General features: G+C 32.1%; 1 protein-coding gene across 1 annotated transcript; it reads left to right on the forward strand.

Annotated features, from left to right (window-relative positions):
• The first annotated feature begins 384 nt into the window (after positions 1–384).
• LOC110032367 (2,3-bisphosphoglycerate-independent phosphoglycerate mutase) lies at positions 385–13,774 on the forward strand. Its single transcript, XM_020735982.1, has 10 exons — positions 385–503; positions 666–842; positions 7,554–7,681; positions 9,447–9,597; positions 9,687–9,890; positions 10,284–10,708; positions 11,683–11,875; positions 11,950–12,045; positions 12,630–12,785; positions 13,311–13,774. Exons 2-10 carry the CDS (start codon positions 681–683, stop codon positions 13,473–13,475), a joined length of 1,680 nt encoding a protein of 559 aa, XP_020591641.1. The 5' UTR covers positions 385–503; positions 666–680; the 3' UTR covers positions 13,476–13,774.
• The last annotated feature ends 334 nt before the right edge of the window (positions 13,775–14,108 follow it).

The raw sequence follows: 14,108 nt of genomic DNA on the forward strand, positions 1-14,108 counted from the left end.
ATTAAGTTCAAAAAATAAAATATATTTATTTATGCATGCTTTAAATAAATAAATAATTAGGAATACGTGGCACGTATATAAATCATCCTATAATTGAATGTTCCAAATATATGCTCAAGATATTTATAATATATTAAACCAGTTCAAAGATTTTTTTTCAAATTTCTCTCCTCTGGAACCCTTGACCCACGATTTTGCCTCTCAGGTCGGCCATGGTTTTCGCACACCCATTTGATTTCACACCCTCCATCATTCATCAAACGGTCTATATTTCTCACATGAATTTTTCATACCGACCGCTGGTTTCGAAAGCACGGAACTAATTTGTTGTCCATTGCATACTAATATGATCACAGCCGTCCAATTTCTTGATGAATTGGCAAATAAAATACGTGGTTGTCAACTGCTCAAACTTCGCTAATTCTGGGATCTTTCTCTATAAAAGGAGACATTGGGGCTGCAATTTTCTCCCACAGATCTGCGAAATCTAAAGTTCTTGCGAGGTACAGATCTGTCGCCCTGTTTTTGCTCTAATTTGTCTTTGGTTTTCTCGTCTCAGAACTTTGAATTTAGGGCTGAGATGAAATATTGATGTAGATTGTTTATAATGGATGTTTTTATTTTTTTTAATGCGAAGTTTCATGTCTTTGATGTGATTTTTATAGCGTGTACTTGAGGAAATGGGTAGCTTTGATTTTTCATGGAAACTGGCGGATCACCCAAAGCTTCCGAAGGGGAAGACGGTAGCCGTAGTTGTTTTGGATGGATGGGGCGAGGCTAAACCTGATGAATACAATTGCATCCACACAGCCAAGACGCCGACGATGGATTCCCTTAAGACGGTATTTTTGCAATATGGATTTTATTTTTTTTCTGATGATAGTTGTTTTGATAACATAGGTTAAATTAGTGAATTAGTTTGAATCCTGTTGCTTTAGAAATAGAACTTTTGATCTTTTTTGAGCGTTTCATGGAATCTAAATGGTTGCTAATGTTGTTGTGGAAGCTATAGTTGTATGGTAGAGTATATTTATGTAACTGTTCTTTTCAAGTTGTGTTTCTGATTATGAGAGTTATTTTGTTGTTCTGACTATCGATTTATATTCTGTTGTGTGTAATGCTAGATTATCATGTGTGTAGAATATGCTCTATGAAATACATCTTTTTTCAGAAAATTTTCTAATGTGTTATTTTTTGCGTGCCTTGGTGATATTTACATAGGTTTAAGTAGCATAGGTTTATTCTACATAATAATATGGGTGTTGATGATGATATAAATTATAAATTTAAAACTTAGTTGTTAAAATCAGAAAATTTCCTGAGAATATTGTGAGATAAGTAATATCATGGAGGGTTGAAGTCAAGTTTTATGAAATTGCAATTAAGTGTGCTAGGTTGTATAGTTTCGATTGTTAGGTAATAATAAATTCTTTCGCAACAAAGTTAGGTGTGAATGGGAGGATGTTAAAATGAAGGATAAATTGAGAAATTATTTTATTAAAATGAAATTGAAAGACTTGTTAGTGAAAAATAAAATATTTTGGTTTGATTTTGTACAATGAGGTTGAAAAATGCATCATAAATGAGTAAATAAAATTGATGTTGAAGAACTAACTTGGAAAAGTGGACCTAACATAATATGGATAGAAGTAGCTCACAAAATTTGTGGATAATATATTTAAAATTACTTTCAATACTCAATAGGAACAAATGAAAAATTAGGATTTATAACCTCAACCCCAAATAACTGGGGTAAGACTAATGATGATAGTGATGGCATATTGATCCCAAATATAATGTGGTGATAAAGAGGAGTGATGATGGTGGTGGTGGTGTTTCATGGAACAATGGTCCTAGTCTAGTTCTAACATGAAATCCTTGCATTTATGATGGTGGAACAAGGTAAATCTTTATGCTATCTATTGTAAAATGAGCATAAGTTGCATGCATAAACTCTATTCTATCACTCAAGTTTTTTTTAAAGTAAGCACAATTCAACAAATACAATACTTTTGAGGGCCTTTTTTTAACTGTTTGAATGGCGTAAGACCTTGTGCACATATAGAAAAATTTATGAAATAGTGGAATACTCTATGGGAGAAAGGTTGCATGGTACTGCCTTCATGCAAGCTTTTAGAGCATATAGAATAGTGAGTAATGTGTTGTCTACATCAATTGATAATCCATATCTTTGTCCTATATTGCCTAAGAAATAGATGAAATTATCATGTTGGTCTAATGACTCCATTTTGGCTATTGTGTCATTTGTTGCATGAGTACAAGAGCCTGTAAATGCACATAGTATGAGGACCTTGTACATACTCTTTTAATGTTATTTTTGTAGCTAAAACATGATAGTAGTAAACATTGGAATATTATATTTAGTCTGTGCAGTTTTAATGTTCGCAATCTATAGGGCATAATGTTCAAAAAAATTGTCACTTGTATGTAGTCACATTTTTTTTCAAATCCATGCCTTATGTATTGTTAATGCTCTTGCAAATTGCAAAACTGGTTTATTTATTTGAAGCAAAAACCAAAGATAGATGAAATTATCATGCTTTAGCTACAAGCTTTTAGAGCATACAGAACAGTGAGTAATGTGTTGTCTACATCAATTTATAATCCATGTCTTTATCCTATATTGCCTAAGAAATAGATGAAATTATCATGTTGGTCTAATGACTCCATTTTGGCTATTGTGTCATTTGTTGCATGAGTACAAGAGCCTGTAAATGCACATAGTATGAGGACCTTGTACATACTCTTTTAATGTTATTTTTGTAGCTAAAACATGATAGTAGTAAACATTGGAATATTATATTTAGTCTGTGCAGTTTTAATGTTCGCAATCTATAGGGCATAATGTTCAAAAAAATTGTCACTTGTATGTAGTCACATTTTTTTTCAAATCCATGCCTTATGTATTGTTAATGCTCTTGCAAATTGCAAAAGTAGTTTATTTATTTGAAGCAAAAACCAAAGATAGATGAAATTAGCATGCCTTAGCTACAAGCTTTTAGAGCATACAGAATAGTGAGTAATGCGTCTTCTACATCAATTGATAATCCATATCTTTGTCCTATATTGCCTAAGAAATAGATGAAATTATCATGCTGGTCTAATGACTCCATTTTGGCTATTGTCTCGTTTGTTGCATGAGTAGAAGAGCCGGTACATGCACATTGCATGAGGACCTTGTTCATACTCTTTTAATGTTATTTTTGTAGCTAAAACATGATAGTAGTAAACATTGGAATATTATATGTAGTCTGTGGAGTTTTAATGTTCGCAATCTATAGGGCATAATGTTCAAAAAAATTAACACTTGCATGTTTTCACATTTTTTTTCAAATCCATGCCTTATGTATTGTTAATGATGCAAATTGCAAAACTGGTTTATTTATTTGAAGCAAAAACCAAAGATAGGGTGGATTTTCATGACTTTTGTTTTAAAGGCACAATATTCTTTCATTGACGGATGTTGGAAGTGTTAGACGAGAGAAATATTAAGGAATTAAAGAAAGCTTTAGAATTTAATGTTTAATGGCTAGAAGGAATGAAGAATAAAAGTGGTGTTCTTGAGATAAAATTTACTTATTTTGAAGGAATAAAGAATAAAAGTGGTGTTTTTGTGATAAAATTTACTTGTCTCTAGCTATGCAGCCCTTTTAATGGTATTCAGAATCATATGATCAATTATCTTAATGTAATAATTAGCTTTATTAAAAGCGGAGAAAAGTAATATGCATCTCTGCTGCTTTATACTTTAAATAAGCACTGAGTGTGCTTACTGAACAAGCAGCATATATTAGTTAGAACTTTAATTCTTAGGCTCGAATATCTTAGCATGCTCGATCTTTTCCACAGATTTGAGTTCATCGCAGTTTTCTGTGAAACTACAATGAGCCAAACAAGCTTGGTGGTTTATAATGGCCTTTTACAGAGGTTGGAAATGCTAGCAAAAAAAGGTATTAAGGAAATAAGGAAAACTATTGTGCTATAGGTAAAATTTTTGGTTTAAGGTGTGCGTTCATTTGTATAGTTCTTAGAATCATATGATCAATTAACTTTATATTATCATGTTTAATTAAAAATGATGGGAAAAAAGAAACATACACTGCTGTTGCTATTACTTTTTATAATAATTGGTAGACTTTGGCTCTTTTAATGTGCTTACAGAGCTAGAAGCATTTGCAGACAATGAACACAAATATTTCAAAATGAATCATATTACCGACCAAGAACCATACCACCTTTATTTAATTCAATAATTCATGCTTTTATGCATTTATTGATGCTTTTAAAGCTGGGTGTGTAATTGAATCTTCAGATGTAGTTTGGAAATAGATAATGTTTAAAGTGCTTTAAGGGCATCAATGACTTGAAATTAATGCAGAATTGATTTGATTTAGACTGAACCATCCAATTCCTTGCGCATGATATTCATTGCATTAACATGTACTTTCTGAGGATTTAATTTCTGCTCTTAATCATGAGAAACTGATTTCCCATGCTTTGTTTATGGTTATATGCTATGGATTACATCGACCAATGAAACCAAATTTCCTTATTTAGAGAATAAATTATATTTTTTGTGAATTTTGAAACTTTAAACTAGAGTTGAGGGCCAATTAGATGGAATGATCTGTTACAAAAGCAACTACCAAATAAGCCATGCATTATATTTTTAGCAATTCAAAAGAGTCTGCAGATATAACTTTTTGCTGAACTAACCAATTAATTTTAACTAGCATAAAACTAGCCTAATCATATGAATTGTTTAGTCCTGGCCTTAACTCAGTTTGAACAAGTTAATAAACTTAATCAATTGGAGTCGGTTGGGTACTTGTTTTGGTCAGGAAATGTGCTGAGAGGACTAATACATCCTAATAAAAATTAGAGAGAATTAATTTGTACTTTAGAAGGTTGAGTTTTTTCAGCTCTTTCATACCAATATTGTAATGGTGAACAAGCATTGAACCTTGAAATTTATCTTTCTCCAACTCATTGGCTAGGTTTCTTTGTTGGACTATGTTTTTCCTCTCCTTATGTTTCCATTTTAACAAGTTGCCAACTTTTTATCTATTCCGCTTGAATGATCACGGTGCTATAGCATCACAATTAACCTTGAATAGCATTGTGTTAGAATGACTTTTTCTAGAATCATCGAGAGCTAAATGCTTATTAAAAATTAAGAGTAAAACAAAAAGATATCATCAAATAAAAGAACTGAGCCTCATATTACTACTAGGATATAACTTATATCAATTTTGTTGAATTTCCTGTTACTCGATGAGACTGTTGGAAGAAGTTGCTTACCACTACATATTTATCATTCAAATTAGAAATCAATTTAATCTTCTTTACTTGCCTCAAACATAAATATTTTTAATAATTAAATCTCCATCATTTTATAGTAAAAAAATTAATGAGAACAACAGACAACTCTGACCATACTAAGTGAACCGAAAAGGCTCGCATGACCATTGTAATTATATAGCCAAGGTGGCATTATAGTGTTATGGAGAAGCCAAGGAATCAATTTATGAAATCCTATAATAGAGGAATTACAAGGTGAAACATTTAAGGATCCATAAAAGAATAGTCAAAAGGAAGCCAAGCTTAGCAGGAGTCACAACTTGCCCATCAATACTAGAAAATTTCAACAGTAACTCAACAAATTGGTAGAAGTTGATAAATATATAATTAATTGAATAATTAAAAAAAATGTTTACAATAATCAATATCCTTCTAAAATATGATCAAAGCTTCTCAAATCAAATGTCTTTAAATTAATTTATCCAACAAAAATTAATTGAAAATGAATTTTTAATAACTCGTAAAATTTAATAGGTATAACTTTGTAAAAAATATATTCAATAGATGAAATGTATCACTAATTAATAAAAAGTAAGACATAAGACATGTAATATGATTATAAATTCACATGTAAAACAAGATGGGTCATAATAATTATCATCATTGCATCAAATTATGGAAACTTTTATGATATGACCTATTAGAAATTGCAACTAATTGAACAATGATTATTATATTTTAGAGTTCAAGATAAATGACCTAAATAATTATGGAAGCTAATGCATACAAATGTTCAAATATTCACACGTATCCGTATCACATATTTATATATTTAGAAAAGGCTTGTCAAAGTTATAGGCTATGCTTTATATATAGCTGGTTTTTCATAATACTTTGGAATTAAAGGAGTATCTTCACCAACTTGATGGAGTTGATTGCTTTTGAGGGGTCATCATTTTGTAAGCCCATTGGCCCGATTAACCAACCTTATAACTGGAAGGAACTATTGACATAAATCAAGCATGCAAGAATAACTTATACAACATTATGTTAGGAGCAAGATTTTATAACAAAGAGTTTGTGATTAATATGAATAAAATTAATTTCACATCAATGTTATATACAATATAAAGTAAATAATGCCAACGTATGGGTCATTTCAATAGTATCAGATTTATGCATTAATTATAGTGGCAAAACTTACCACACATATTAAAATGAGCAAGAATTGCTAAGCATGAATGATACGTGATTAATATTATATATTAACAAATATATGAAGCTTATAACAATTGTCAAGAAAAATGTCCCTCATAAGGTATATTATGTTCATTCTTCAACATGTTAGCCACTTATTTGCTGTAGACCACAAGTGGTATGCCCATCATGACTAGTATTTATCGATCCTACACATTGCTCTCTATAGACCATAGTTTTTTTTTTCTTCATTTTTTTTGCTACTCTATGAACTGTACAATCAAAATTATCTTTATCTAATATCTATTCAATCCATTGCATATCCAAAGCTAGATAATTTAACAAAAAAAAGGATATCCTTATATTTAAAAATTTCTTATGATTTCTTGTAAAAAGAATTTCCTAATCAAATTTGAAACTGATTTTGCTTAAATTCTCTTAACATGCACATAGATATTAGGAAAATGATTATTAACCTCACATTATGCATTTATTTTGTCATCCCAATATTTGTTATTCCCAATTTTTATTATTTCAAAACATTCTTCCATTTACATGAATGAGTTTAGTTCAACATTGCAAATAAGTTCATTTTACAATCTAATCTACATATATAATCAAACCCAATGTGTACACCTCAAAATAAACATCATCATTGTAAGGTTATTGACGTGAAAAACAAATATTATGGTTTAATTAACTCAATAAATTAGGTTAAATTATATGTATTTAAATAAAAATGTCATCTTATCTGGTTAGTTTTATTTTACTATATTTCTAAGTAGTTTAGCAAGAAGTAAAATGGGAAAATCCTCATCTTATCTTACTTTATCATTTGAATGTATTTAATTGCATTCATGAATTTGGATGATTACTTTCTTGTGTTTTACTAATCATGTAGTGGTGGATTTTGTGATGTAAAGTGAATCAACTCTTGATATCCGAAAATTTCTTTTTTTGTTTCATTAATAAGAGTTTGTACATATTTACCTTTATGTTATTAAAGATATTAACAATCTCTTTCATATTTGAAGGGTGCTCCTGAAAAATGGCGCTTGGTTAGGGCTCATGGGACAGCAGTGGGGCTTCCAACTGAAGATGATATGGGTAACAGTGAAGTTGGACATAATGCACTTGGGGCCGGACGCATCTTTGCACAGGGGTAATATTAAAATCATGATTTTCCTTTTTATGACCTCTGAAACTTTTTATTCCTTTTTTTGTCTGAACTTCTGTTCGGTGCATGCTTCTTTTTGCTTATTCGAAAAATAGTGAAATTTTTTTTCACAATTACTGAAATCTAAGGTAGCACATTATGGAAGTGACTCATTGTTATGCATCTAAATAGGAAGTTTTATTTTGCATTGTTTTTCTGACAACTGTCTAATTAAAAGATTGCCATGTTGGATTTGATTTTGTAAAAGGGACGTTGCTGAATGTAGAAGTTTAAATCTTCCCTTTGAATGTTAGCAGACAATTTGAATATGAGTGATTTTTAAATGAATTTGATCCAATTTATGTTTTAATAATTAGGATGGATTGATTTAAAGTACAGTATGTGCTTTGGGAATCTCTTTTTACCATACCATATTTGGTTATTTTAGAACATTTCCTCACTTTGCAGTTTTTTCTTGAATCCTATGAATTTCGTTCAGTAATTTTAGAGGGCTTTTTTGCTGATGATGTTCTAGAGTCTTTTTTTCTTTTGGTGCTTTACTCCCCTAAAAATTGATGTAATGACTTTCTACATTACGAGCTTGTTTATTGAGCATCCCCTTTTCATAAGATAGGTTAAAAAACTGTGGTTGCAAAGCCGCTTTCTGAAGCTTTTTTAATATTCCTTTGTGAAACCTGCTTTTTAATACAAATTTGTCTGAAAGCCTCAATTTTTTTGCCTAAATGTGATAATAACCCCATTTTACATTAGATTTTGCTTTTGTAATCAATGTTATTAAAAGTGCACATTAAATTCTTGAAATGTGAAATGTTGTGATGCTTAGTATTTTATGCATCACTTGCTTCTGATGTGCATGGAGAAGTCTAAGCTTGTTGGTTGCCACTTGGGCATACAAGTGCTTGCAATTCGTGATTTCTCTTCGGGCTTAACTTATACGGCCAATCAGGTGGATTAGTTCAATTAATGAAATAAAAGGGACGGGAGAACCAATTCATAAATGAGAAGAAGAAAAAATAAAACATTAAGTCTTACAGACAATGCTTTGGACCCTCTCGTTCTTTGCCCAAATACTATTTCTTCTCCACACACTAGCGTACTTGGAAAACTGCTTCCAACTTCTTCACATGTTATTGCTCCTCCACACAAACAACAGATAACCACAAGGTTCCTTATATTCTCTTCATTAACTCCCAACATAGAATTGCATTTATTGTCTCACGCATTTTTCCTTAGGTTTTGTACATTATTCACTGCTTCTCAATTTGATTCTTATCACGATTTTTTTTATTTCAATTTTGTTTTTTTGTTTGCTCAACTCTTCTTAGTTGCAAAAGTTTTTGTTGTATTTAATTGTTATGTTGAACTCATTTAGAATGATGCTTTACTTTTGAACTGAGTACCTATAAACCAAATGAAAAATTCACTCTAATTTTTTCCTTTGTAGTTTGAAATGCCTAGTAGAAGCATGTTCATTTTACATTTGATTCGACCACAGGTTCTAAATTATAACTCAGGGTCATCCAAGGTTTTGACTTTTTAAATACACTTCAAACTTTCAGAATCCTCCTTAAATCAGTAAAATTTGGAACTGAAACTACTTAAAAAACTGAAGATCCTTGATTCCCTTCAATTATTGTTAAACTAATCCATTCATGTTGCTTAGGTTTGATTTGATTTGTTGAGGCAACATTGTTCTTCCTTATCAGAAAGTCGGTTACAATCTAGTCTTACTTTGTTTATTGAACTACAGGGCTAAGCTTGTGGATCTTGCTCTTGCCTCGGGAAAAATATATGAAGGAGATGGTTTTAAATACATCAAAGAATCCTTTGACAAAGGTACTTTGCATTTGATTGGATTGCTAAGTGATGGAGGTGTTCACTCCCGCCTTGATCAATTACAGGTATTAAAAAAGGGTTTTAAGAGAAAAACAACCCACTCTTTCTTTTCCCTTGTAAATTTTGTCCTTAAATTGTCCTTTCTTGAGTGCAGCTGCTGCTGAAAGGTGCTAGCGAGAATGGCGCCAAAAGAATCAGAGTACATTTTTTAACTGATGGCCGTGATGTCATAGATGGAAGCAGTGTAGGCTTTGTGGAAACCCTTGAAAATGACCTTAAAAATTTGCGTGAAAATGGCATTGATGCACAGATTGCGTCTGGTGGTGGACGGATGTATGTTACTATGGATCGTTATGAGGTACTCTGTTCTATTTGTTCTTTATTTATAGCACACAATTTTAATGTATTTACATATCTCACACCTAAACTTTCATATTTACACACAGCGCTCAAATCAGTAATAGCACATAAAAAATAGCACTGTTATCACTTTTTAAAAATGAAATACATATTTTCGTGCATAGACTTAAAAAACTAAATGTATGCAAATATGGAAGTTTAAGTTTGAGATATGTAAATACATAAGAATTGTATGCTACATATGTAAATTTCCTTTTATTTTCTCTTTTTGAACATTTCAATTATTAGGCCAATATTTCTGAAAACATGGTTGAAGTGTTTTCTCTTTGGTGTCTCTTTCCCTTTTGTGCTTATTTGTTGATTAATGATTCTTCCAAATTTCATTTTGCAGAATGATTGGGATGTCGTTAAACGTGGCTGGTATGCTCAGGTTCTTGGCGAAGCACCTTACAAGTTCCAAAATGCAGTTGAAGCGGTGAAAGAGCTCAGAAAGGAACCTAAGGCTAATGATCAATATTTGCCTCCATTTGTCATAGTTGATGAGAGTGGTAAAGCAGTCGGCCCAATAGTGGATGGTGATGCTGTCGTCACGTTTAACTTCCGAGCGGACCGAATGGTTATGCTTGCTAAAGCTCTTGAATATGATAACTTTGATAAATTTGACCGTGTCCGTTTTCCAAAGATTAGATATGCTGGAATGCTTCAATATGATGGCGAATTAAAGCTTCCAAACCATTATCTTGTTTCTCCTCCCGAGATAGATAGGACATCAGGTCAATACCTTGTGAAGAATGGTATTCGTACTTTCGCTTGCAGGTACATGTTGTGCTTTGTTTTCTTATGGACCTTGAGATCAGCAATTCATATTATTTAAGAGCTTGTAGGGATTGATTTTGACTTAACAACAATTAGTTTCTTGTTTTTATTTATTTGTTGGGCTGCATGATGTTCTGCTTTTGTTGATTTCATTCTTTTATATCATCATCACCCTTTTTACACACTTGCTAAAATCTCTAAGGATTTAAATTAGAAGAAATTTTTTTTTTGTTCTGAAGATTAGAGATGTAGTTTATTGTTATGCACTTGTTGGAGATGTCATTTAGTTTGAGCTCAAACCATGTTTATTTTTCTTTAGTCGAGTAACTGTTAACGGAACATTTAATTAATTGATCCATTTAACTGCAATGTTTTTACCTAGTGTCATTATCTTTAGGGTCTCATTTGTGCATCATTAATTCATTCCATTTAAGAATTTATTGTTTTGGAGTTTGCAACAAAAATTCCATCTCAACATCAACCATCAACGAGTCTTTTAATGCAATCTAGTGCGTCAAAGTAAATAATATTAATAATAGTAATAAATAAATTATTGTATTGCTAGAGACTTTTTAAACCTGTGAATTGGCTGTTTTTGATGCCAACAGTCAACAAATAGCCCTTCAACCAATTCCACTGGCCCAAAATGGTTGATACTTTAAAATTGGTACCAATCATATGAATTTGAAGTTGTCTTCTTCAAAAATTTTGTTATAACCAATATAACTTTATTATTTTTGAACATGTCCTCCGTCTGGAATTTTAAGTTTCTGGAGCGGAATATGGCATCCAATCTCTGCGCCAAGCTCTTTTTTAATTTTATATGTGGAAATTATTTTATCAATGATTTGTATTTTCAATATTATGAGAATATATCTCACAGTTTTGTCATCAATTTCGTGTTTTCTTCTGCTGCACTATTTGGTAACTGTTAATAAGCACTTTCTTCTCTTTTTTTTTTTTTGATGGAACAGTGAGACAGTGAAGTTTGGTCATGTCACCTTTTTCTGGAATGGAAATCGATCTGGATGCTTTGATTCAACACTGGAAGAGTATGTTGAAATTCCAAGTGATGTTGGAATCACCTTTAACGTTCAGCCTAAAATGAAGGCACTTGAAATTGCCGAGAAGGCAAGGGATGCTATTCTCAGCGGCAATTTTGACCAGGTAAAGGTTAACTAGATTTAAGATGAAATTGTTCGGTATTATCTTCTTCGTCTTACACTTTCTCGTTCCCTCAGGTACGAGTTAATATACCGAACGGTGACATGGTAGGACACACTGGTGATATTGAGGCTACCACTGTGGCTTGTGAGGCTGCAGATGTAGCTGTAAAGGTAACTTCTTACTTTAAGATGCAAGGCTATTCTTTTAACTTTCAAAAGTAAAGATTGTTGAGTTGTTATTATGCAAAACCTTGGTTCTCAAAGCAAATGTTCATGTAAAAATAACACAAGAAAATGAAAAATGAACTGAGAGATCTCACTGGTTTTCTTCTTTTTAAGAAGTTTTTTTTTTAGTGGTTGAGGCTTGCGAGTGAGTTTTCTTAGTCGATTGATATAATTTTCAATCGATCAAGAAAATTTAGCTGGCCAAATCTTGTTAAATTCAAGCATTTTATCAAATTTTGGTAGATTTACTAGGGTTGCATCAAACCTTACCAAGCTTGAGAATATTTTTCTAAATTACTAGGGTTGCATCAGACCTAGTAGTTTATTATGGCCTCATGAATGCCGAGGCCGAGCAATTACATCTGATTGCAATGAGCCCCGTTAAAATTATATAGATTGTGCTGAAATCTTGTAATTTTTTCAGATTTTTAAAAATGTGATGATAGTCACACCATAATCTTAAAAGAATTCATTGCACTAAAAAATAATCTCTAAGTGATATATGTTTTTATTTATTTTTGTTCTTGCAGATGATTCTTGATGCCATTGTGCAAGTGGGTGGCATCTATGTTGTCACTGCAGATCATGGCAATGCTGAGGACATGGTGAAAAGGGGTAAATCTGGGCAGCCAATTTTTGACAAAGAAGGGAAAGTTCAAATTCTCACCTCTCATACCCTTCAACCGGTAGGCACATGTGAACAATCTTTATTTACTTGCTAAATAACGCCATTTATGTGCACGCGTTTCACCAACTATCTTATTTAGTTGAAATTTAAATAAATACCGCACAATTCTTATGCATTTACATATATAACACCCAAAAATTGATATCCGCATTAATAACACTTTGGTGTTGTAATGCTATGCATGAAAGGTGTTTTTCACTTTTAAAAAGTTAGTAATAGTGGTATTTTGTGGTGTTAAAGATTTGAATGGTATGGATGTAAAATATCAAAGTTTGGGTGTTAGATGTATAACTATATGAGAATTGTGGTATGGATGTAAATGCCTCATTTTTTTGGTTGAATGAAGATGGCTCTGAAACGAATTAATGGGTTATTTAGATATTTTTCATTGCATTCTTAACGTTAACCGACTGCTGAGTACCACCACTTGATGGATATAATTTGTTATGTAGCTGTTGATATCACAATCATATATTTGTTTTGCTTTGATCTGATTTTTTCGCTCTGAAAAAAATCTCTGCAGGTTCCTATCGCCATCGGCGGCCCCGGCTTGAGTCCCGGTGTTCGTTTCCGGAGTGATGTGCCAGATGGTGGCCTTGCCAATGTTGCTGCTACTGTGCTGAACTTCCATGGATTTGATGCACCCAGTGACTATGAAACCACCCTAATTGAAGTAGTTGAGAACTAAATATACTGTGTAATTTTCTATTTATAATATGCTAATATGATTTTTATATTACTTAAGCTCATAGAAAATCTTAAAATAAGTTTACTCCATTGAACTGGAGAATGGTCTTGAGGTTGCCGGTGGTCAAAGTTTTGGGCTGTGTCATTGTAGGTTGTATTAATGTGTGGAGTTTCTCCCACAATGACTTTCTTGCTTTGAATATTTACGTTACTTTTGAAGGATGTTTTTTGCTTAAAGTTTCATATGTTGTATTATTGGATAATTGGTTATGGCAAAGACAATCAATTATGGGCTGTTGAGAAATGATTTTATGTTCAAATTCGACCCTACGGAGTACGGTGAGGCGTTCCTGTGTCTTCGTATCGCTACACAACAGTGGCTTTTATCTTAGGGTCTGTTTGGCGCAGTTGTTGATTATTTATAATCCGCTGATAAATAGATTGTTCTGATAATCTGTAGATTATCAGAATAATCTGGCTTGTTGTTTGGGGTAGTGGAAATACATTCCTCTGCTCCTGTTTGATAAAACTATTTGGGGCAACTTATTCAGAATAGTTTATTGGTAGTACAAAATTATATAGTGCAGGAACATACAAATATCACAGATCAGTTCTAAAAGATGACACAGTTCTC

This window comes from Phalaenopsis equestris, unplaced genomic scaffold (genome assembly GCF_001263595.1).
Source record: "Phalaenopsis equestris unplaced genomic scaffold, ASM126359v1 Scaffold000932, whole genome shotgun sequence".
Lineage (NCBI taxonomy): Eukaryota > Viridiplantae > Streptophyta > Magnoliopsida > Asparagales > Orchidaceae > Phalaenopsis > Phalaenopsis equestris.